This window comes from Pipistrellus kuhlii, unplaced genomic scaffold (genome assembly GCF_014108245.1).
Source record: "Pipistrellus kuhlii isolate mPipKuh1 unplaced genomic scaffold, mPipKuh1.p scaffold_m20_p_34, whole genome shotgun sequence".
Lineage (NCBI taxonomy): Eukaryota > Metazoa > Chordata > Mammalia > Chiroptera > Vespertilionidae > Pipistrellus > Pipistrellus kuhlii.
The window spans coordinates 45,001-65,564 of NW_023425534.1; the positions used below are offsets into that span (position 1 = coordinate 45,001).

Sequence of the window (20,564 nt, forward strand, 5' to 3'; positions counted from 1 at the left end):
GCCCTGGCCCTGCTGCTGGGCTGCCACCGGCTCCGGCGTGTGCAGGGGTCCCAGCCGCGGGCGGCCCACACCAAGCCGGAGACCTGCCCAGTGCCCAGGGACCGCAGGCATGAGGCCAGGCGCCCAGGGCCCCAGCCCGCGGTGCCTCCCGGGCGCTGGCAGGAGTCTCAGTGAAGAGTTAGGTCAGTGTGGGTCCCCCGAGACTCCTAAGCCCTGAACCAGCTGGAGCTCGGTCTGATGCTGGGGGCCGTGGCTCAGTGGGCCCTCCTGGCTTCCCAGAGGGGCCTGTCCAGTTCCACAGGGGCCCCCTGACGGCCAGCAAGGCCTCGGGCCCAGGCCTGGCTGGCAGGCAGGTACAAGGGCGCCCAGCGCATCAGGGCCTCTCACTGGTGCAGCCACCTGCTCCAAGGAGACCTCGTGGTTCTCAAGGAGCCCAGGGCACAGGGAGAGGAGTGTCCCCACCACTGATTCCCATGTTCCAGGCAGGACTGAGCTTCTTGTGCATGTGTGTGCACACCCATGCATGCATGCATGTATGCACATGTGTGCCTTCATGTAAATGTACATGTGGGGGTGCCCCCACATAGGAATGTGTCTGTGTCTGCATTATATGTTTGTCTGTGTCAACATGTCTGCCCACACCTCAGCTTGGGGCAGGTGGGAGGGCGGGCAGGGCCAGGCCAAGGCCGTTAATGAGGCTGGGCTGTAATAAAACTGGCAATTCCACCTGGTGCTCCAACACGGGAGGGCCTCCCCGTCGCCTCCGTGGTGAGCTGGCACCTCGGACTGCACCTCCACACGCCTGGGGCCACAGACACTTGGTGGGCTGGGCGGGACAGGAAGACAGAGAACAGGGCCACCGTCCAGGGCTGGGGCTTGTCCAGGGGACGCGGCCAGGCCCAGACCATCCTTGCCAGCTGGCATCCACCCTAACTCCTACCAGGAGCCCCTGTCCGGGCCAGAGAAGAGCAGAGCCCGGGAATGGGAGCTGTGATGCCAGGAGTCAGTTTTCACCAGAGAAGCCCTCCCCCCGCCCCGCCCCAATCAAGCCCTGGGTCCTGCTTATTGCATCCTTGTGGGGCTCCAGTCCCACCCTACTCAGCCACCCTCCATGAAGGCAGGGCACCCTGAAACCCCCTCCCTGGCTGAGACAGCGGAGTGAGGCGGGTGAGCCATGGACGGCGGCAGGGGCAGCGGTGCAAGCGGCAGTTTATTACTGAGTGATCTGGAGTGGGCGGTCCCAGCAGCCTGAGAGGCACTGACAGGCAGTGGGTGGGGCAGAGCTCAAGCAGGAAGAGAGGAAGGAGTTAATTCTGCTCTTTAGGGGTCACAGCCTGCAGGTGAGGGACTTGGGGGGGCCCGGTCAGTGCCCACCTTGCCACCCATGGGGCCTCCTGGGCAGCCTTTGCATAGTGACCAGCGGACTGGCCGTGGCCTGATGGAGGACCCGAGTTGGGGCGAGGCCCAGCACTGCCCCAGGGCTCCGGGAACAGGGGACGCAGAAGGCAGTGAGGGCCCTGGGGAGTGAGCGGAGGGACCTGGCGCCCACGGAGGGCCCTGCCTGGGCGGAAAGCTGGCAAGTGGGGGCAGAGCTGCAGGGGCGCGCCCCCGCAGCAGACAGAGCTGGGGTCAGGTGGTCCTCCCGAGTCCAGAGAGACGAGGCGAGACAAGTGAGAACACAGTGGCTGCAGGAAACCCACTCGTCCAGGAGGAAAGGTCGGATGCAGGGGTGCCAAGCGCCAAAGTCCTTTATGCACCCGCTCCGGGCCCAGCACTCGGAGGAGGCAGGGGCGGCTGGGGCTGCCCGGCGTGAGGCCGGCGTGGCCAGCCACGTGGCCTGGGGACGCCCGCATCCAGCCAGGGCCGAGACCCCGTGCACATGCCCCCAGCCCCGGAGAAGCCCAGCTTGGCCGCCGGGGTCACTGCGTGAGGTACACGGGTTGATTCCCTGGATGGGCTGCCCCTCTGCCCTGGCAGGGGGCTGATGGCCAGCCACCAGCCTCGGGGAGGGCCCGGTGCAGGGGCCCGGGGACAGGGCGGACCCAACTAGCAGGTCCGTGTCTGGGGCAGTAAGGGGGGGGCGCACACGGTGACACAGGCCTCTGGACAGAGGAACACACGTGACACAGGCCCTGGCAGAAGGACACGAGGTGGCACGGGCCCCGGGTCCGAGGGACACAGAAGCACACGGCCCTGGGTACGAGGGGACCAGGGCCTCGAGAGCGGTTTGTGGCGTGGGCAGCCCAGGCCCCGGGGAGAAGTCACCTGAGGACGTAGGGTCAGCACCTCTGGGGAAACGTGGGGCTTCGGGAGACTGGGGCTGGGTCCCCCCTCCCCGGACGGCTCCGCGGAGGGCAGAGCAGGCTGCTGGGCCCGGACACTCCGGAGAGGGCCGCCGCCCTAGCTCTCCTCCAGGTGGAGGCTGATGAACTCCTGGATGCACCTGCGGTACTGGAGCTCCGTGGGGCTGCAGACCGCCAGGGGCCCGGGCTGGCCGGGGGGCGCCTCCGCCTCCCGCATCTCCTCGGCCATGCGCGCCAGGCGGAGCCTGAGGGAAGCACAGAGTGAGGGGCGACCTGTGCCCCATGGCACCCCGCTCCTCTCCCCCACAGCGCCCCGTCCCCTCTAAGGCACCAAGCCCCGCCCCCAAGACAAGCCCCCGCCCTCTAAGAACCAAGTCCCGCCCCCTAAGGCACCAAGCCCCGCCCCGCGCTCACAGCGTGACGATGTCCGCGTTGGCCTCCTGGACAGCGATGCTCAGAGGGTCCTGCTGCTCGTGGTCCAGGGCGTGCTGGTCGGCGCCCCGCTTCAGGAACAGGCAGACCTGGCTGCGGGCGAGGCGATGAGCCGGGGCGCACCCAGGCCACACACCCACACACACACACACACACCCGCGCCCCAAGGTGAGCCGCAGGGCACCCGCACTCACCCGGTGCGGCCCAGGAGCGTGGCGTGGTGCAGGGGCGCCCGGCCCCGGCTGTCTCTTTGGTTCACGTCCGCCCCGTTTTGCAGGAGGAATTCGCAGATGACCAGGGAGCCCTGGGGAGCGGGGAAGCCGCGCTGAGCCCGGGGGGAGGGCTGCTAGGGGTGTCCCAGGCGCCCCTGCCAGACCGGACCGGACCGGACCGGACGGAGCCCCAAACGAGCGGGTCTCCAGCGGGGGCCGGGTACCAGCCACAAGGAGAAGCTGAAGAGGCCCCGTCCGCTCACCCCCAGCACGGCCTGCACCAGCGGCGTCTTGCCCTCGTCCTCCGAGTCGGCCCAGTTGACCTCCGCCCCGTGGGCCAGCGCCGCGGCCAGCGCGGGGAGGTCCCGGGTGCGAGCCGCGCGGTGCGCCAGGAGCCCGGGGTGCAGCTCACGCACGTCCGCCAGCGCCCAGGCCTCCGCGTCTCCGTCCGCCTCTCCGCTGGAGTCTGACTCCTCCGCCACCTCTGCGGGGAGCGGGTGCGGTCAGAGCGGTGACGGCCCCGCGGGGGCGGGGGCGGGGGCGGGGGGAGGGCTGGGGAGGCAGGCACCCACCCTCCTCGGGGACACTGTCCACCACGGAGCCGGCGCCGAAGGCCAGGACGTCAGAGCTGCCATCGGAGCTCCCCCCTAAGCCACTGTCGCTGCTCAGACCTGCGGGGTCCATGGGCAGAGGGGCCCTGAGGATCCCTGTCGCCTCCCGAGACCCCACCATCCTCCAGGGGGTGCCCCGGGGGCAGGAGAGTCCGGCTAGGGTGGGAGAAAAGGGGCAAAACAAGCTATTGCAGGTCCACGTGCACCCGCCCACAGGCAGGTCTGCGGGCGGCAGGATGGGTGGGCCTGTGAGGCTGTGGTGCATGTGAGGAGGTCACCGCCCAGGGGTGGAGTCTCAGCCAAAGATTGGCCCAGCTCAGCCAGGGGCAGCCCCCAAGAGCCCAGGCTCAGGGACGGTGAAGCAGCGCCCCCTGCTGCCCGCAGTCACCATGCCAATTCCTGGCAGAGGGCCCTGCCTCCTGCCCACGCATGGCAGGAGGAGCTGACCGCCCGCCCATGAGCAGGCAGCCCTTGGGGGAGAACTCGAGGTATAGCAATTGTCCCCCAACCCCAAACGGGGTGAGAAAGATGTGTGCCCCGAGTTTTCCAGGCCCCCAGCACACAGGTGCACATGGACACCCACAAAACACACTTGATACACACCTACTCCTGTGTGCACACAGCACACACACACACACACACCACTCAGGGGTCGTGACCTTGGTCTCCAAGTCGATACCCCATTGCCCCCAGCCCCTCAAGGCACTATCCAGCCTCAGGCCCGCTTGACCCCGTTCCTCCCCTCCAGACCAGCCCCCCACGACACCCGCTCCGAGCCCTGTCCCAGCAAATGGCCACTGGTACACCATCCCGGGAGCCCTGCCTGGCGCTGCCCGAGGCCCGGCAGGGAGGGGGTGGGCAGCGGGCCGGGGTGCTGGCAGCACTTACTGCGTGGACCAGCCGCAGCAGCCCCTGCGTCAAAATAGGAGAAGAGGGAGTCCAGCTCGTCCGGGCAGAAGAGGGAGTCCCTGCGGAACCTGCGCTCCACGGCACCTACGGGGGGACCAGGGGCCACAGGGGGCCTGTCTCCTGGGCCAGCCCTGGCCTCCCGGGGTCTGGCCTCCCCCCGCTGCAGCCCGCCCCCCACGGCCGCCCGGGAGCCAGAGGCCCGCCCACCTGAGGACAGGGCGGCCACGGCGGGCAGGACGGGCTCCAGCCGGACCTGGCGGCGGGCGGCGGGGGCGCGGGGCGAGCTGTGCTGGCCGGGGCACCTGCGGGCCCGCCAGCGCCGTGGGGCCTCCCGGGCGGGCGCGGAGGGTGGCTTCCGCAGGAACTTCCTCTCCACGTACTTGTCCTTGATCCAGGCCTCCTTGTCCTGCCTGGACCGGGGGGCGTGAGGCCGCGCCCAGGCCCCGGCCCGCCGCCCCCGCCCCCTGCTGCACCCCCTCACCTGGGGCTGCTGGCCGTGGGCTTCCTGCTGCCCGGCCCCTCGCACTGGGCCTCGTAGATCTGGTTCACCGTGCGGTTTCCCAGCTCGCACATCAGCTGGCGGGAGACAGGGCGTGAGGGCCTCAGCCCCAGCTGCAGACACCCCCAGCCCACAGACACCCCCAGCCCACAGACACCCCCAGCCTGCAGACACCCCCAGCGTGTAGACACCCCCAACCTCCAGCCATGGCCGGCAGATACCCCCAGGCCTCAACCCCGGCCGGCAGACACCCCCAGCCTGCAGACACCCCCAGCCCACAGACACCCCCAGCCCACAGACACCCCCAGCCTGCAGACACCCCCAGCCCACAGACACCCCAAGCCTGCAGACACCCCCAGACCCCAGCCTGCAGACACCCCCAGCCCACAGACACCCCAAGCCTGCAGACACCCCCAGACCCCAGCCCCAGCCTGCAGACACCCCCAGCCCACAGACACCCCCAGCCTGCAGACACCCCCAGACCCCAGCCCCAGCCTGGAGACACCCCCAGCCGGCAGACACCCCCAGCGTGTAGACACCCCCAACCTCCAGCCATGGCCGGCAGATACCCCCAGGCCTCAACCCCGGCCGGCAGACACCCCCAGCCTGCAGACACCCCCAGGCCTCAACCCTGGCCTGCAGACACCCCCAGCCTGCAGACACCCCCACCTGCAGACACCCCCAGCCTGCAGACACCCCCGGCCAGCAGACACCCCCAGGCCTCAGCCCCAGGCCTCAGCCCTGGCCTGCAGACACCCCCAGCCGGCAGACACCCCCAGCCGGCAGACACCCCTAGGCCTCAGCCCCGGCCTGCAGACACCACCCCCAGCTGGCAGACACCCCCGGCCGGCAGACACCCCCAGCCTGCAGACACCCCCAGGCCTCAACCCTGGCCTGCAGACACCCCCAGCCTGCAGACACCCCCACCTGCAGACACCCCCAGCCTGCAGACACCCCCGGCCAGCAGACACCCCCAGGCCCCAGCCCCGGCTCGCAGACACCCAGACACCCCGAGCAGGCGGCTGGTGGCCCGTGATGGCCCCACACACACCTTCAGCAGCTCAGGCTCCCACGAGTCCAGCGTCAGGGACCGCACCTTAGAGCAGTGGACACCCAGGCTCCTAGACAGCGGGGAGGAGGGGTGAGTCAGGGGCGGCTCGGCCTGGCGCCCTGCCCGGCCGCCCGCGGGCCCACCTGTGGATGCCTGAGCACTCGATGCAGAGCAGCACGCCCAGGTTGATGCTGGCCCAGCGGGGGTCCGGCTGGCCGCAGTCACCGCACTGGCCGTTGCCAGCCACGCCCTGCACACGCTGCAGCACGCTCTCGCCCTTGGCGCCGCGCTCCCGGGAGTCCGAGGCCGAGTCGATGCTGCTGGTGGAGGGGGACGCTGTGCGGTCCAGCCTCTGGGGACGGTGAGGGCCAGTCAGCCCCTTCGGAGCTCCGGCCGCGGCCACCCCAGCGGCCCCCACCCCTCCCCCGCCCCCGCCACTGCCGGAGCCTGAAGCCACGCCCACGCCCACACGTGTGCAGGTACATGCACATGCCCACAGTGCCCACACATGCCGGCACGCAGCCCGGGGGGCCGTGTGTGCACGTGGAGGGCGCAGTGGCCGCACCTCGCTGTAGCAGCTGTCCGGGCTCTCCCGGTAGGCGGAGGCGATGCTGGCTTGCACGGCTTGGACCCAGGCCTGCCGCAGCTTCTCGGAGTCCGCCTGCAGCATGCAGCTCCTGCGGGGCGAGGGGGTCAGGCCTGGCAGAGGGGCCCCCCCACCAGCCCGGCCCCCGCCAGCCCGGGCCCTGCCAGCCCGGCCCCCATCAGCCCTGTGCCCCCCGCCGGCCCGGCCCCCATCAGCCCCGGCCCCCGCCGGGCATACGCACTTGGTGGGCGACACGACCTCGAAGCAGAACCTCCGCTCGATGTCCTCACACGGCTTCACGGAGCACAGCCGGAGGTCATCCACCACCACAGTGAGCACGTCCTGCGGGCGGAGCACGGCCTCGAGCCCAGCCCGACCCCCACGTGCCCTCTGCCCCCCACCACTGAGGCCACCGGACCCACGTGCCCCCTGCCTGTCCCCCGGCCACTGGACCCACGTGCCCCCTGCCTGTCCCCCGGCCACCGGACCCACGTGCCCCCTGCCTGCCCCCCCGGCCACCGGACCCACGTGCCCCCTGCCTGTCCCCCGGCCACCGGACCCACGTGCCCCCTGCCTGCCCCCCCGGCCACTGACCCCTACGTGCCCCCTGCCTGTCCCCCGGCCACCGGACCCACGTGCCCTCTGCCTGCCTCCCCCCGGCCACCGACCCCCATGTGCTCCCTTGCCTGCCCCCCCGGCCACCAGACCCACGTGCCCTCTGCCTGTCCCCCCGGCCACCGGACCCACATGCTCCCTGCCCCCCCACCACTCAGGCCACTGGACCCACGTGCTCTCTGTCCCCCCACCACTCAGGCCACCGGGACCCACGTGCCCCTGCCCCCCACCACTGAGGCCACCGGACCCACGTGCCCTTTGCCTGCCCCCCCGGCCACCGGGACCCACGTGCCCCCTGCTCCCCACCACTCAGGCCACCGGACCCACGTGCCCCCTGCCTGCCCCCCACCACTGAGGCCACCGGGACCCACGTGCCCTCTGCCTGCCCCCCCACCACTGAGGCCACCGGGACCCACATGCCCTCTGCCCTCCCACCACTCAGGCCACTGGACCCACGTGCCCTCTGCCCCCCACCACTCAGGCCACCGGGACCCACGTGCCCCTGCCCCCCCACCACTGAGGCGTGACGCCGGGGCGGCCACTCGGGGCCAGGGGGAGGGGCCTGCACGCACCTTCAGCTTCTTCTGGTAGACCAGCTGGCTGTTCTGGATGGAGAACCAGCGCCTGGGTGGGGACGAGCCGGGGGGGTCAGGCAGGCTGACCTCACGAATGCCCCGGTGCCCTGCCCCCCAGGAAGGACGGACCCCTCACCTGTTCCACGTCTTGAAGGCGTTGCTGGCCCTCTTGAAGAGGTAGCCCTCCATCACCACCCCGCTGGGCGCGTCCACGTCGAACTCCGCTTTGGGCTCATCGTAGGAGAAGTCCTGGGGGTTGGGGACGGTCCCCCGTGAATGCCCACCCGGACCCGAGCATGGCCCTGCCCGAACCTCCTGGGGCAGGCGGTCCCCTCACATCCCTGCCGGGGCTGGAGCCGAGCCCAGCCCCACGGAACAGCAGGCTGTGCGACGAGGAAGGAAGCTGTCTGTGCCCCCCGCCCCCCGGCAGCCGGGTCCCCATTCACGCTGCCAGCTGGGCCTGCTCCCAGCCACAGAGCTCCATTCACAGGCCGAGACACTGAGCGTGTCCTGTGTGTGGCAGTGGGAGCGGAGGCCCCGCCACCTGCTGTCCTGGCCGAGTGGGGGCAGGGAGGGACAGCTGCTGCCACTCCCACGGGGACGCTCCCGGCTGGGCCCGAGTCCTCGCTGGTGCCAGCCACCAGGTGCAGCGCCCGCCCGCCACCAGGTGCCTGGGAGGTGTCCTTGGTGCTGAAGTGCCCCCGCAAGGGAGGGCGGACGCCCCACTCCTCTGGCCTTCCCCCTACCCCTCCCCCCCCCCTCCGCGTCCAGGGCAAAGCCCACTCACCTGCAGCAGGGTCTGGGCAGAGCAGGAGGGGGTGGGAGGAGAGAGAGAATGCCAGTGAGTGCCCAGGCCTTCACTGACTGAAATGGCAGCTCTGCCTGCAGCCCATCCGCCCTGGGCAGTGTGGGGGCAGCGGTCTGGCAGGTTACCAAAGAGGAGCCAGTAGCAGCCAGCACCTGAGGCCCCAGAGGCGACCCTGGCCTTGAAGGACGAGGGGCATTCACTGGCCTCTGCCCACCCTGCTCTAGCCTCTGAGTAACATGGGGCCACCCGCCCTCCTGCTCCATCACGGTGAGGGTGGGCAGGCCTGGGGGAAGGGGGGCGTGTGTAGGTGCCAGGGGCCCCCCAGGGCAGCGGGACGGGGTGCCCCTCACACCCCCGATCCCAGGGCAGGGCGAGGAGGGCCTCACCCGCTGCTGGATGGCCGCATGCCTGTGCTCCATCTCCCGCTTCTCCACGGCCGAGTCGATCACCAGCTGGTCCAGCTGTGGGGAGGGGCGTCAGGGCGGGGAGAAGGGACCCCTCTCCCCGAGACCCAGGCCGGGCCCGTCCCCTCCCCTCCTCGCCCCAGGCTCACCTCGGCCGCCAGCTTCTTCATGTAGGGGTCCAGCTGGTGCAGCAGGCTGTAGCCCTGCTGGAAGAAGCTGTACTGGGCGTGCATGAAGGACAGCATCTGCAGGCGGGCAGGAGGCGCTGGTGAGGCCACTGCCCGGCATCTGCCGCCATGCCTGTGCCCCGCCCGCCCCGCGCCAGGCACTCACAGAATCCAGGATCTCAAACTTCTTCTTGGCCTGGAGGACATTGATCTGCCAGGGAGGGGGAGGGGAAAACCGGGAAAGGGTGTCGGGGTCGAGGCAGCCCACGGCCTGCACCTTGCCACCACGCCCGCTCAGGCTGCTTGTGGTCCCCTGAGACCCCCGACTCATCTTCGCATCCCTGCCCTGGGGCCAACCGCATTCTCCCCTGTCAGGATGGCGGGTCCCTCCCACGGGCAACTCCCATCCCGACTCTGCCCTCAGCAAAGTCTCCCGGGCCCCACCCTCGCCCGCACCCGCGCCCGCACCCGCCCGAGCCCACCGCTGGGCCTGTGGCTGCCCCACCTGGTCCCTCCCCAAGACCTGATTCGTTTTCTGGAGCCAGAAGCACCTCTCCCGAGGTCAGCTCCGCCCACCGCCCGTCCATCCGTCCGTCCGTCCGCAGGACCGCCCCCCAGGACCGGCCTCCGTGCCGGCGGCTCACCTGGAGCACATAGTCCAGGGCCAGGTGGCGGAAGCACTTGCGGGTGAGGGTCAGGGCGCCGGTGGCCTCCTCCACCTCATGGGGCCGGTGCCGCGGGGCCTGGGCGTTCCTCACCAGGGACAGCTCCAGGTCCTCCCGGACCTTGTCAAACTGCTTCTTGGTCTCCTTGAACTTCCGCACATCCCTGGGGGCGGGGGGGCAGGGGGGGCTGGTCAGGGCGGGGGCTCCCAGGAGGGACGGATGTGGGGTCTCCCCCTTGCTGCGATGCCCTCCCTGCTCCTGGGCAGGGCCTCCCTGTCTGCGCCCCCCGCAGCCGTCGAGCGGGCTGTCCCCCTCCTTCCCCCTTTCTGCCTTCCCTTCTCCCTCCTCTCCTCCTCGAGGCCCCTTCCCGGACCCAGGGCTCCCCCTTGCCCTTCACCACCTCAATCCGAAGGTCAGTCCAGCCTGGGGTGACCCCCAGCTTCACCAGACTCCAGGCTCAGGCCCCCAACTTCAATGTGGCATCACTTGGGGGTCCCATAGGCACCCCAACTGCACACACAGGTGCTGAGCCCAGACTCCCACCCAACCCTCACCTCCTCCCACCATCACCCTGACTCCTCCCACAGTCACGCCCTCCCCCTCGCCCTTCGCCCGAGGCCCTCACCTTACCCTCCCGCCCTGTCCCCCTCCGAGCCTCTGCCCACGCTGAGCCCCCACCCAGAGCCTGAGGCCTGGGGCCAAGGCCCCTCCCAGACAGGCCCTGGGACCCCCAGATCCAGCTCAGGAAACGCCAGGAGCCCCTCCCAGGCCGGGAGAGGCGAGGCACCCCCTCGGGATCCGGGCCTCCACCCACTCACTCTTTGATGAAGTTGTGGAGCTGCTGCCGCACGGACCTCTGGGCCTGGTCAAACAGGATCTGGGGGGTCACGGACAGGGGGTGTGAGTGGTCTGTCCCCACGTGACCCCAGGGGCCAGGCCCCCTCACTCTCAGGTGAGGACCAGGGAGAGTCCCGCCCAGCCCAGCCTGGGCCCCAGCCCGTCCCCCACAGAGCCGGCCTCACGGGGCCTAGGGGAGCGGGGGTGGCCTCAGGCCTGGGCCGGTGCCCAGAGGCGACAGCTGTGACCACCTGCCCACGCCCCCTCCTGGCTCTCGGCCAGAGCTGTCCCAGATGGGCCCCTCCTCCTCTGCCCCACCCACAGGGCACCTGTGACACCCCCACCTCGGGGAGGACCAGCCTGCGGTAGGAAGGATGGGGTGGGAGCTGGAGCTCCTGAGGACTGGCCTAGGAGCAGGGGCGGGTGGTGGTGGGGGTTGGAGGGCTCTTGAGCACTTAGGGGGCCCAGAGCCGGACCGGAACCGAACCAGCTGCGCGGGGGCCCAGAGCCGGACCGGAACCGGACCGGCCGCGCGGGGGCCCAGAGCCGGACCGGAACCGGACCGGCCCCCGGGGGCCCAGAGCTGGACCGGCCCCCGGGGGCCCAGAGCCGGACCGGCCGCGCGGGGGCCCAGAGCCGGGCCGGCCGCCCGGGGGCCCAGAGCCGGGCCGGCCGCCCGGGGGCCCAGAGCCGGGCCGGCCGCCCGGGGGCCCAGAGCCGGACCCGCCGCCCGGGGGCCCAGAGCCGGACCGGCCGCCCGGGGGCCCAGAGCCGGACTGGCCGGGGCCCAGAGCCGGACCGGCCGCCCGGGGGCCCAGAGCCGGACTGGCCGGGGCCCAGAGCCGGACCCACCGCCCGGGGGCCTGTCCGGAAGCAGACAGACAGACAGCCAGGGCAGGACGTGCTGTTCTGAGCCGGTTTATTTCTGAACTTCCCCTGTTGGTGGGGCCCCTTGTTTAGTCTGGGGCTCCGGCTGCCAGGCCGCTGTCCAGCCGCCCACATGCGCCTCACGCAGGCCTGTGCGGTGGCCGTGCCGGTGGCCCTGAGGGCTGGAGGTCATCCAGACCTGACCGGGAGCAGCGAGGCCAGGACACCAGGGGCCGGGGCAGCCTGGGAGGTCCTCTCACTGCACTGGACGGCCGAGACCTGCCCAGTGAGGGGCCCTGGGTGACCCTCCAAAGCGTCTCCCCCCTGAGAGCCCACTGCCCACAGACCGGCCAGCCCACTGTCTGGCCCTCACTGGGACACACAAGAGCCTCGAGACGTCGCCCACCCAGACAGGAGGCGGGGTGTGGGCTCTCCCAGATCAGACCCTGCCGGCCGCTTAGCCCCGCGGACAGGCCCTGGGACAGGCCCTCATGCGTGCATGTGCGTGTGTATGTGTGTGTGTGTGTGTGTCTCCCCTCTCCCCCCCGCTCCGCCGCTGGCTCACCATGTGGTAGTTGACCATCTCCTGCAGGCTGTCTCCAAACCTCTGCAGACACTCCTGGGGGGCAGGGGAGACCCTCGTTCAGATGGGTCAGCCATGCCCCCGAGCACCCGCACCTTCCCGGCGACAGGCCTCGGAGCCGCCCCGCCGCCCACACAGACGCCCACACGCTCCCGGGACCCCGGCGCCCGCAGGGGCTGCCTGCCCGGGCCTGCCCTCAGCGAGGCCGGAGGCCGGAGGCCGGGGCCCTCACCGAGATGACGGTGTCTCCCTGGCATTGCTGGGACAGGTCGCGCACGCCGCTCACAAAGAGCCTGTTGGTGGTGACGTAGGCCTTGCCGGCCTCGATCATGCCGCTGCACAGCTTGACCAGCTGCGGACGGGACGGGACGAGGTGTGACACCTGGGCTGCCGAGCGCTGGGGGGACCCCCCTGCCCGCCCTCCATCCTGAGCCCACTGGGCGCTGGGTCAGCCTAGTGCCAGCCACCGGAGCCCTGGCTCCAGAGGGAGGTGAGCAAAGAGCCCAGCACGGGTGGGCATGTGGGCACATGGGCTGGGCCAAGGGTCAGCAGGACCAGCCACCGAGGGGGCTCAGGAGAGTGCCCCTCAGTGCTCCCCCAGTTCCCCCTGGGCCCCCAATCTGGTTACTCAGAGGCACAGCCTCCCAGTGGCCTCCCCCCGATGGGAGACCCAGAGGCGCACACGTGTGTGTGTGTGTGTGTGTGTGTGTGTGTGCAGAGTGTGCACTGGGGATGGGCATGTAGGTACAGCTGTGGCGAGGGGACACAGCCACGTCTCGTGCACGCACACGGGCTGCATGCCCCACATGCAACATACGTGCACTCGCACACGTGTGTGCACACACCCCAGTGGCCGGGCCTGGGGGCGGGGGGCAGCCCTGGAGCCCACACTGCCCAGCCCCTCACCTTGTCCAGCTTGGCCTCGATCTCGACCACATCTGTCTCCACCTCGTCGATGGTGGCCCTGCGACGGGAAGAGGTCAGTCAGGGGTCAGCCCGCGGCCAGCCGCCCTAACCTCGGGCCAGGCTGGGTCTTCGCCTGCCCACGCCCCTCCCCAGGGGGGCTGCTGGCTCCTGTGGCTGACCCGCGGCCCCGCGGCCCTCAGTCAGGCCAGGAGGCGGAGCTGGGAGAGGAGGCAGGACAGCGGCCAGTCCAGCAGACTCGAGCTGCCCAGAGCCACCACCTCCCCAGGCAGAGAGGGCCTGTCACATGTGACCGCCCCCCATCTGAGGCTGGGCTGCTGTGGCCCTGGGTACAGAGGTCAGACAAGCCTGAGGACAGAGAGGGACCGGAACCCAGGGCAGGTGCACACGCAGGGCAGGGCGAGGCCAGGGCCGCCAGCCACCGCCGCCCCGCCCCGCCCCGCCCCAGACTCCACTGGGCTCCCCAGCCTGGTGGCTCCTGCCGCTTGCCTGTCTCAGCCAGAACTTCTCTGGCTCGCTCAGACACCCCCAACCTCCAAATAAGAAAGAATGGCACCATCTGCCAGGAGAGGGGTGGGTCAGGTCCCGTCCTCCCCCCATTCCACCCCCCTACCCCACCCCACCGAACCCCGCAGCCTGACAATGAGCTCTCCCGGGAGGGGCGAGGGGCGGGGAGAGTTAACACATGACATCACCGAGGAGCCGAGGACAGGAGAATCCCCGGAAGGCAGAGGCAGATGGATCGGGCACGTGACCCTCCCCCCACAAACGCTCCGGGAACAGGAAATAGGAAAATCAGGCCAGTGTCCCGGTGCCCCCCCCCCCCCCCATCTGGCCTCCGGGGTGGAGGGACGAGGGAGCGGCTCCGGCCAGGCAGGGAGGCAGGCCTCCGGAGACAGGCCTTGGGCGGGGTCAGGCCGAGGGGAGGCGTGCGGGGGGAGGGGCGTGCGCCAGGATTTCCCAGGTCCCTCAGGTGGGGTGCAGCTCAGGGTGACCTCCCGGGGAGCTGGGGGAGGGGGCAGGGAACTCATGAGTCTCCACTCCGCCCGGCAGGACACAGCTCCTCTCTGAGGGGTTCAGGGGATGCGTCTCGGAGCAGAGCTGTCAGAGGGGTGACTCCCTGTCCCAGCCGTTGCCCGGCCCCCGCAGGTGCCCACCGCCCACCCAGGACTGCCTGGCCCAGGGACCCTGGCCTCTGCTGTGGCCTCTCGGGTCCCCTCACAGGGTCCCTCCCGAGGCAGGGAAGGCCCACCCCCCAGAAGAGGGTGCTGCAGGGGCAGCCCCAGCACCCCAAGTGCCCTGGCAGCTGCACAGCGAGCTGCCACCCGGGAGCTGGGCGCCTGGTCCCTGAGCCAGCAAGGAAGGTGCAGCACTGGAGCCTGGGCCAGCCCCCTCCCTGGACCCCCTCCCCAGGCCCCACCCCAGACCCCTCCCAGCCCCCCCACCCCAGCCCCGGGGACCAGGGCCGCCTCTCCTGCCCGCCCTCCAGGATTTCCTCAGCAGCTTGGAGGAGGAGGGAGGAGGGAGGTTCCTCCACCGAAGCCGTGACTCAGTGCTGACGCCCCACCCAAGGGAGGGGGCACCGAGGACAACGGGGTGGGCGAGGCCGGGCCTGTCTGAGAGCGTCTGGTCCCCCGAACCACGTGCACGGGGCTGTGGGGCTCCCCCAGGCCAAGAGCACACGGCCAGCTCCCCTCCCAGGGCTGGGCTCACATGGCCCACATCACTGACCACATCCTCCTGGCCGGCCGGACCCTGACCGCCTCCTCAGGCCAGCCTCCAGGAAGCCAGGTTACACGCTCAGCCGCTGAGGGGCCTCAGGACGGCCTCGCACCCCGTAAACTCTCTGCCCAGCCCGAAACCGGGTCCCGGGGATCCACGGAGCTCCCTCAGGCCGGGGCGGGCACTCTCCCTGCCCGGGGAGCCACAGGCAGAACGGGCTGGGGTGGAGGAAGGCCCAGAGGGGACTGGGTGCTGGGGCCGGGCCTGACCGGGAAGGGGGTCCCACCCAAAGGGAGGAAGAGCAGGAGGCTCTGCGGGGCCTGGGGGACAGTGGGCAGAGGTGCGGCCAGACCATGAGTGCACGTGCTGCTCACACCCCAGCCGCCCTGGGGAGAGGCTGTGCAAGAGGCTGGCTGCAGGGGGCTGCACACACACACACACACACACACACACACGCACACACGCACTCTTGTTGGCACAGCCCAGGGACCGGGCATGCACACTACACGGGATCTCCTGAGCCATCCCAGGTGCATGTGTGTGGTGGCACGGTGCACACGCAGACACACGTGCAGAATCTCGTGTCCCAGTGCTGGGATACACATGAACAATCTAACCTGCGCGTTTAGTGGCAACACTCACGCCAGCATGAAAAGTACATGTACGTGTCCACACCAAGAAGTCACAGGTGGCACACGTGCACGCACGCATTGCTGGTGTGCACACATGTTCCCAGCAGGCCAGCGCAGGGGTACAGCTCACGACAGTCACATCCAGGGTCTGGCACCCGAGGGTGTGAAGTGCGTGGGGAAAGCAGACAGACAGACAGACACACACACACACACACACACACACGCACACACACACATGCACACACATGCGCACACACGCACACGTGCACACGCGCGCACATGCACACATGCACACACGCGCGCTCACGCACACACACGCACACACACACGGGCAAGCACGCCTGCTCTTCCAGAACCCAGGATGGAAGGGCCACAGCCTTGGGCCCAGGCTGCTCAGTCTGACCCTGAGGTCACCTCTGTCCACGTGGCTCTGGCTGGCTGTCCCCCTTGGGCAGCTCTGGGCAGGGGGACCAGACAGAATGCAGGACAGGCCCACATCCCCGGCCAGAGCGACATCCCGGCCAGAGCAGCCCGCAGGGCCGTGCAGGTGGCCGGCATGACGGGGCCCGCACAAAGCGGGTGGACACCCGTGGGGAGGTGGGCGGAGGTGGACATGCCGCGGGGAGGTGGACACCCTGTGGGGAGGTGGACACCCGCGGGGAGGTGGACGGAGGTGGACACCCTGTGGGGAGGTGGACACCCGCGGGGAGGTGGACGGAGGTGGACACTCGTGGGGAGGTGGACGGAGGTGGACACTCCATGGGGAGGTGGACGGAGATGGACACGCCGCAGGGAGGTGGGAGGTGGACACCCACGGGGAGGTGGGAGGTGGACACCCGCGGGGAGGTGGACACCCGTGGGGAGGTAGACGGAGGTGGACACCCGTGGGGAGGTGGGAGATGGACGCCCTGTGGGGAGGTGGACGGAGGTGGACACCCGCGGGGAGGTGGGAGGTGGACACCCGCGGGGAGGTGGACACCCGCGGGGAGGTGGACACCCGTGGGGAGGTAGACGGAGGTGGACACCCGCGGGGAGGTGGGAGATGGACGCCCTGTGGGGAGGTGGACGGAGGTGGACACCCGCGGGGAGGTGGGAGGTGGACACCCGCGGGGAGGTGGACGGAGGTGGACACCCGCGGAGAGGTGGGAGGTGGACACCCGCGGGGAGGTGGGAGGTGGACGCCCCGTGGGGAGGTGGACGGAGGTGGACACCCGCGGGGAGGTGGACGCCGGCGCAGCCCCGCCCCACGCGCGCCCCTCGGCGAGGCGGCCGGCGAAGGGGCATCTTTTGTTCCGCCGGCCGTCCGGGCGCTGCGGGCTTTGTCCGCGGCGGGTCCGCCCGCGCCCGTCACCGGCTCCCGCGCCGGACACAAAGGGGGCGCCGCCGCCGCCTCCCGCCCGCGCCCTCCCCGGCCGCCCGGTCCCGAGGGGGCGCCCCCGGCGGCTCACCTGAAGCGCGGCGAGTCCTTGATGCACTCCTCGAACTCCACCGTCATGGCTGCGGCGCGCTCACTGGCTCAGGACCGCGGCGCCCCGAGCCGCATCCTCGGCGGCCGGCCGCCCCTCCGCCGCCGCCGCCGCCCGCGCCGAGCTCCGCGCCCGCCCGCGCCGGAATGAGGCCGCCGCCCCGCCCGCCTGTCACCGCCGGGGAGCGTCGCCCAAGTGCGCAGCGCGGGAGCCGCCGCTGTCACTGCCAGGGAGCGTCGCCAAACGCCCTGCCCTCCCGCCGGCCGCCGCCGGCGCGCGGCTCCGCCCGCCCCGACGATCCGCCCCTCAGTCCCGGCCGCTCCAGATCGGGGAGGAGAGCGGGCTCGGCAGCAGCGGGGGGTCGGAGCCGTCGCTGACCGCCAGGCGCGGGCACGCCCTCTCCGGCGAGCCGGCCGCGGTTGCGCAATGAGGGACGTTTGCAAAACCCGCGGGGCGGGGCCTCAGCGGAAGCCCGGGCTCCCCGAGGTGGGCAGCGGGAAGCGGGGGGACAGGGGAACGTCGGAGTGCGCGCACGCGGGGGCGTGCAGGTCGGCGCGCAGTTTGAGAGCGGATTCCTGACGCAGCTGCCCGAGTCGGGCCCACGCGCCCCACAGAGAGCCGCACTTTGCACCCGCTCCCTAACGGTGGCCCCGCCCCCTGCCCCGCCCTCGGCGGCCCGGGGTCGGGCGTGTCTAGCTGTGAGGCGGGGCAAACGCAAAGCGCAGGCGCGGAGCCGCTGGGGCGTGGCCGGACTCTGTGCGCATGCGCACAGGCCCACGTGCGGCCTCCACTCCCCTGGGTTCGTGGGCCGGTCCCGCCGGTCCCGCCGGTCCCGCCGGGCCATGGGCTCGGGTCCGGTCGCGGGCTCGGTGCGGGCGCGCTACCTCGTGTTCTTCCAGTACGTGGGCACCGACTTCAAGTATGTCCCGACCTCCCGAGCCCCAGCCCCCGGGGAAGCGCGGGAGCTGGTCCCCAAGGACAGCGAGCGCGAGGAGGGGGCGGGAGCTGTAGGGTCTGCACTTCCGGCCCCGCCGGCACCGGCCCGGAGCGGCCGCGGTGGCCGCTTAAAGCGGGGCCGGGCGGGCGGCCTCTGCCCGCCAACCTGCCCCGCCTCTGCCCACAGCGGGAGCGCGGCTGTCAGGGGCGCCCAGCGCGCGGTCGGGGTGCAGAACTACCTGGAGGTGAGCCGGCCTGTGGCCCGGGAGGGCGGAGGGCGGCCGGTGCCGGCGGGAACTCGGGGCTGACCCCGGCGGCTGTCCCCGCAGGAGGCCGCCGAGAAGCTGAAGTCGGTCGTGCCAGTCAAGTTCATCATCTCCAGCCGCACGGACGCTGGGGTCCACGCCCTGAGCAACGCCGCGCACCTGGACGTGCAGCGCCGCGCGGGCCAGCCGCCCTTCACACCCGAGGTCCTGACCGAGGCCCTCAACACCCACCTGCGGCACCCCGCCATCCGGTGAGCACCGCCCGCTCCGCCCTAGGCATCCACCGCGGCTGAGGCGGGGTCAGGGAGGACTGTCTGGACAGACTTTCTCAGGGTATGCGGGGAGACAGCAAGGGGACACGTGTGTGGGGGTCATGTCCCCGGTGTTACTCCACAGGGTCCTGCAGGCCTTCCGTGTGCCCACTGACTTCCATGCCCGCCACGCTGCCACATCCAGGACCTACCTGTACCGCCTGGTCACCGGCTGTGCCCGGTATGACCAGCTGTCTGTGTTTGAGCGAAACCGGTGCTGGGCCCTGCGAGCAGAGTGAGTGTGGGTGTGTGGCAGTGAAGGGGGGGTGCCAGGCCCACCTGGCTGGCCACTTCCTCCCGACCTCTCACCTGGCTCCTGCAGCCGCTTGGACATGGCTGCCATGCAGGAGGCTGCCCAGCACCTCCTGGGGACACACGACTTCAGCGCTTTCCAGTCGGCCGGCAGCCCCTCCACCACCTCCGTGCGCACGCTGCGTCGAGCCACCGTGTCCCTGGGCCCAGCTGGTCCCCTTGTCCTTCCCCAGGAGAGCAGGTGAGGAGAGCGGCCTTAGGATGGAGGCCAGGGAGGCTGTGTGAGCCCAGCACCTCCTCTGGCCAACCCGGAGCCTCCCTGCCCCCAGTCCCTGGCTCTCCTGCTGGGCACGGTCTGGACTCCCAGCTGCTAGAACGATAGGTGAGGGCTGACAGCATGGCTCCTCCTGCAGGGACCCAGCCTATGGGCCTTCCCCGGCACAGTGGGCCGTGCAGAGGCAGGACGTCCTGGGCACCCGCTGGGGGTGAGCTGGGCAGTTGGTGCCGTGAACCCGCAGCTGCGCTGCCCCCCTCCACCCCCGGCTGGAGAACAGGACAAGGGCTGCTTTCCCTGAGGGCTCCCAGCCCTGCCCCAAGCTCACCGCTCAGGAGGGGTTCTGGCCCAGCCTGACAAGGGCGGTACCACTGCTCCCAGCACCATCCCAGGGGCCTCTGGTCACATGGCAGCTGCTGACTTCTAGAACCTTCCTAGTGTGGGCACCATTAGCCTTAGATGTGTCAGAGCCCTGAGCTGGTGCCAGGACCTTAGCATCTCCCCTAGGCCCTGTCCCCACCGCATGGCCCTCGGAAGGCTCTCCCCTCCCTCACAAGGGATAGCTGTCGGGTTCGCACCTCCCATAGGAGGCTCCTGGGGCGGAAGAGGGTGGGTACGGCTTCCTGGGCCCTCTGCGTGCCCAGCACCCTCTCCTCGTCGGGAGCCAGGCAGCTGGGGTTGCCCTGCGGCGCTGACTTCACGGTACCCGTGTCCCCAGGAGGCTGCAGTTCTGGAGCTTGGAGTTTGAGAGCCAGTCCTTCCTGTACCGACAGGTGGGCTCTGCGCCGGGGCCCGCCCCGGGAGGTGGGAACTGGGCCCAGGTGGCAGGCTGAGCCTTGGGTTGCAGGTGCGGAGGATGACGGCCATCTTGGTGGCCGTGGGGCTGGGGGCTGTGACCCCTGCTCAGGTGAAGACGATTCTCCAGAGCCGGGACCCGCTGGGCAAGCACCAGACACGCGTGGCCCCAGCCCACGGCTTGTTCCTGAAGTCGGTGCGATTCGGGGGCCTCAGAGACCTCGGTAAGAGGTGCCGGGGAAGGCCCCTCCGTGTGCCGCTGAGGGGCCCACTCCGGGCTGGGTCCCGCAGGAGCAGGAGCCATGCTGACACCACCTCCCCTGCCGTTCTAGCAGCTGGGAGCCCACACTGTGCCCAGCAGGAGAGCCAGGGACCAGGGGGCCGGGAGGCTCCGGCTTGGCCAGAAGACCCCGGGCTGGAGACCAGTGGCCCGAAGGCAGGCAGCCTGGAGTGAGGTGCCATGCCCCTTAGAGCCAGAGCCCCCTCAGCCCACGCCCGTCCCCAGTGGGAGAGGGGGGCTCCCAGCCTGACCTAGGATCTGGCCACCAGTCCTGCCTCCCGCAGCCCCAGAGCTTCTGGCTCATGGTTTGCAGGGTCCATAGCACGGAAGCCACAGATGGCCCCAGGTGCCGAGCCAAGGTCAGAGCACCCACGCTCACGGTCTGGCCACTGGATCCTGCCTGGCTCTGCACACCGCATGACCTACCTGGGGCCACAGCAGGCCTCCTGCTCCCCAAGCACCCAGCACCCAGCGTGCCCATCTGCCCAGGTGGGCGGCCCTGGCGTAGGTGCAGGAGATGGGTGTGAGCACCAAGGCGGGGAGACAAGCACCTCCGGTCCTGTCACTGGGAATTAATATGAT

At 70.6% G+C, this 20,564-nt stretch overlaps 3 protein-coding genes across 11 annotated transcripts in view; 2 read left to right on the forward strand and 1 right to left on the reverse strand.

Moving 5' to 3' along the window:
- Positions 1-731, forward strand: part of SCNN1D (sodium channel epithelial 1 subunit delta) — a 5,376-nt gene extending 4,645 nt beyond the window's left edge. Inside the window, exon 13 of the mRNA XM_045570636.1 lies at positions 1-731. This exon is cut by the window's left edge and continues 102 nt beyond it. Coding sequence (XP_045426592.1) covers positions 1-174 — 174 coding nt within the window. The 3' untranslated portion in view covers positions 175-731.
- PUSL1 (pseudouridine synthase like 1) overlaps positions 1-20,533 on the forward strand; it is a 21,420-nt gene extending 887 nt beyond the window's left edge. Inside the window, exons 2-10 of one of the 6 annotated variants that reach the window (XM_045570531.1) lie at positions 4,208-4,213; positions 17,697-17,787; positions 17,992-18,049; positions 18,134-18,321; positions 18,467-18,616; positions 18,704-18,874; positions 19,626-19,680; positions 19,755-19,938; positions 20,029-20,533. In XM_045570531.1, coding sequence (XP_045426487.1) covers positions 17,711-17,787; positions 17,992-18,049; positions 18,134-18,321; positions 18,467-18,616; positions 18,704-18,874; positions 19,626-19,680; positions 19,755-19,938; positions 20,029-20,156 — 1,011 coding nt within the window. In that variant the 5' untranslated portion in view covers positions 4,208-4,213; positions 17,697-17,710 and the 3' untranslated portion in view covers positions 20,157-20,533. Of the gene's footprint in view, positions 1-4,207; positions 4,214-17,622; positions 17,788-17,991; positions 18,050-18,133; positions 18,322-18,466; positions 18,617-18,703; positions 18,875-19,625; positions 19,681-19,754; positions 19,939-20,028 lie in introns of those variants that run through there. The other 5 variants (XM_045570530.1, XM_036461002.2, XM_036461003.2 and 2 more) reach the window with 5 other exon arrangements.
- ACAP3 (ArfGAP with coiled-coil, ankyrin repeat and PH domains 3) lies at positions 2,155-17,332 on the reverse strand. 4 transcript variants are annotated; one of them, XM_045570503.1, is made up of 24 exons: positions 16,851-17,310; positions 13,031-13,088; positions 12,357-12,476; positions 12,107-12,160; positions 10,656-10,714; positions 9,817-10,000; positions 9,339-9,383; positions 9,155-9,250; positions 8,988-9,062; positions 8,581-8,592; positions 7,930-8,042; positions 7,791-7,842; positions 6,845-6,945; positions 6,583-6,694; positions 6,161-6,369; positions 6,018-6,087; positions 4,949-5,043; positions 4,675-4,877; positions 4,447-4,551; positions 3,520-3,714; positions 3,211-3,431; positions 2,930-3,039; positions 2,718-2,828; positions 2,155-2,548 (listed from the first exon to the last, which is right to left on the reverse strand). In XM_045570503.1, exons 1-24 carry the CDS (start codon positions 16,895-16,897, stop codon positions 2,401-2,403), a joined length of 2,595 nt encoding a protein of 864 aa, XP_045426459.1. In that variant the 5' UTR covers positions 16,898-17,310; the 3' UTR covers positions 2,155-2,400. The 4 variants fall into 4 exon arrangements, with proteins under 4 accessions (XP_045426459.1, XP_036316858.1, XP_036316860.1 ...); XM_036460965.2 differs by having other exon boundaries at positions 3,520-3,627; positions 16,851-17,307; XM_036460967.2 differs by having other exon boundaries at positions 3,520-3,618; positions 16,851-17,305.
- Positions 20,534-20,564: the final 31 nt, after the last annotated feature.

What these genes read in the sequence shown, in the direction of transcription:
- ACAP3 (XM_045570503.1), bottom strand. Translation starts at nt 16,897, where the DNA reads ATGACGGTGGAGTTCGAGGAGTGCATCAAGGACTCGCCGCGCTTCAG. An exon ending in TGAAGAAGCTGGCGGCCGAG is followed by an intron (nt 9,063 to 9,154) that starts GTGAGCCTGGGG and finishes CCCTCCCCACAG; the next exon opens with CTGGACCAGCTGGTGATCGA. An exon ending in GAGTGCTCAGGCATCCACAG is followed by an intron (nt 6,088 to 6,160) that starts GTGGGCCCGCGG and finishes CCCGCTGTCTAG; the next exon opens with GAGCCTGGGTGTCCACTGCT.